The sequence below is a fragment of the Colobus angolensis genome, unplaced genomic scaffold (genome assembly GCF_000951035.1).
Source record: "Colobus angolensis palliatus isolate OR3802 unplaced genomic scaffold, Cang.pa_1.0 Scaffold229, whole genome shotgun sequence".
NCBI classification, from domain to species: Eukaryota; Metazoa; Chordata; class Mammalia; order Primates; family Cercopithecidae; genus Colobus; species Colobus angolensis.
Window position 1 is genome coordinate 5,805,211 of NW_012115477.1, and position 2,053 is coordinate 5,807,263.

General features: G+C 36.3%; 1 protein-coding gene across 2 annotated transcripts in view; it reads left to right on the forward strand.

The window, feature by feature from the left end:
* Positions 1-1,788, forward strand: part of NUPL2 (nucleoporin like 2) — an 18,240-nt gene extending 16,452 nt beyond the window's left edge. Inside the window, exons 6-7 of one of the 2 annotated variants that reach the window (XM_011944186.1) lie at positions 254-338; positions 948-1,788. In XM_011944186.1, coding sequence (XP_011799576.1) covers positions 254-338; positions 948-1,525 — 663 coding nt within the window. In that variant the 3' untranslated portion in view covers positions 1,526-1,788. The remainder of the gene's footprint in view (positions 1-253; positions 339-947) is intronic. The other variant, XM_011944185.1, reaches the window with a different exon arrangement.
* The last annotated feature ends 265 nt before the right edge of the window (positions 1,789-2,053 follow it).

The following is a 2,053-nucleotide window of genomic DNA, read 5'->3' on the forward strand; positions in this document are numbered from 1 at the left end:
TTTTATGCGTATTCATATTATTAGTTGTGATAATACTGTTTATACAGTATTAGATCTTATCCTTTTCAACATCATATTATGGGCATTTTCCATGTAAAGCATTTAACTTTGCCTTTTTTAATGCACTTTTTTCTTCTCTTTTCTGTTCTTTTTTTGAGTCAGATGAATTTGTTCATAAAATGTATAGAAAAGATACTGGAGCATTAGTCATCAAGCACTTTATTATTTGCACACTTTTTTTTTTTTTTTCCAGCTCTCTGATGTAAAGGATGGTGTAAATCAAGCAGCACCTGCATTTGGATTTGGCAGTAGTCAAGCAGCAACATTTGTGTCGCCAGGTAAGTGATAAAGTAATGCAGGACTTAACTGATTTAGAAAAATTAGATTTTATAGGTTTCAAATTATAAGCCTGAATCACCATTTTAAATTACCTTCATAAATTCTACAACCTTCCATCATAGAACCTCAAAGCATTTGGCTCATTAGACATTTGTGAAAGGGAGGCCAGATTGGGCATGTTCTTTGAAAGACACTTAAGCTTTAGAAGTCCATTTTAGGAATGGTTTTTCAGGAGTTTCGTAGAAGTACATAGCTATGATAGCAGCACCTTTGAGAACTTTCTTGTCACTGTGTTTAACAGCATAGCATTGTCTTCAGGTGGCAGCTCTGCTGAGGTAAGTAGAAACCAAAGTGAAAGTCTATTCTCTAGTCCCTGTAGTTTCTCCTTGGGTGAAGGTCAATCAAGGTGAAAATGGGATTGTTAGCAGAAAAGGCAGGAAGCAGGCTTTAGTGGGTAGTTCTAGCCTCTCATTTTTTATTTTTCTCATCTCATCCTTCCAGTAAGCTTCTCAATACTGAAACATGACATAAATAAGAAAGAAAGATAGGGGGAGGAAATAACTGTGACATTTTTCTGACTATAATTTTTTCTGTTTTGTTTTTTGTAGGTTTTCCAGTCCATAACAGCAGTAGTGATAATGCTCAGAACTTTAGTTTTAAAACAAACTCTGAATTTGCCACTGCCTCTTCTGGAAGCCCTGCTGGTTTTGGGAGCTCCCCAGCATTTGGAGCTGTAGCCTCTACCAGTTCAGCTATCTCTACTTCTGCTCCAGCTTTTGGATTTGGGAAACCTGAAGTTACATCAGCTGCATCATTTTCATTCAAAAGCCCTGCAGCTTCCAGCTTTGGATCACCTGGATTTTCAGGACTTCCAACTTCCTTGGCAACAGGTTCTATTAGAGCTCCAGTGGCCCCAGCCTTTGGAGGTGGCAGTTCTGTGGCTGGTTTTGGTAGTCCGGGCTCACATTCTCACACTGCTTTTTCTAAGCCATCCAGTGACACTTTTGGAAATAGCAGCATATCCACTTCTCTCTCAGCCTCAAGCAGCATCTTTGCAACAGATAATGTGTTATTCACACCCAGAGATAAACTAACAGTAGAAGAACTGGAACAATTTCAATCCAAGAAATTTACTCTGGGAAAAATTCCATTAAAGCCTCCACCTCTGGAACTTCTAAATATTTAAAAGGGCAATTTTAAATACAAAAAAGAATGATGTTTGAAATTGTTTTGAGTGATTCATATAGAGGTGCATATATGCATACATGTATTATTCATAAGGAATATAAGCTTCCATTAATAGTGATTTTAAATTTTATTTTTTTAAGTCTAAATATTTAAGTAAAAAGTAACAAAAACTCAGCAAGCAAGGGAATTTTTTTGTACTGTAATTTTGAATGGAACCCAAAAAAGTGTGCACAAATAAAGTACTTTTCTCATGCCACACCACTTTACTGTCTCACCATTTAAAGTTTTAAACTTTTTTTTTTTAGGAAGGAGATAATTTCTGGAACTATTAGGGGGAATATGCTCAAATATTTAGCCTACTGTTAGAATAAACATTAATAGCATGACTTCATGTTCAAGATTCTCTCAAAGAGATAAATCACAGTTTTGTAAAGAGTGACAAGCTTTTATTTTTAGAACCATAGGGGCACTTGCCCCCCATAAGTTTGAGACTGCCTCTCAACTTTGGCAGTCTCATGGACCACCA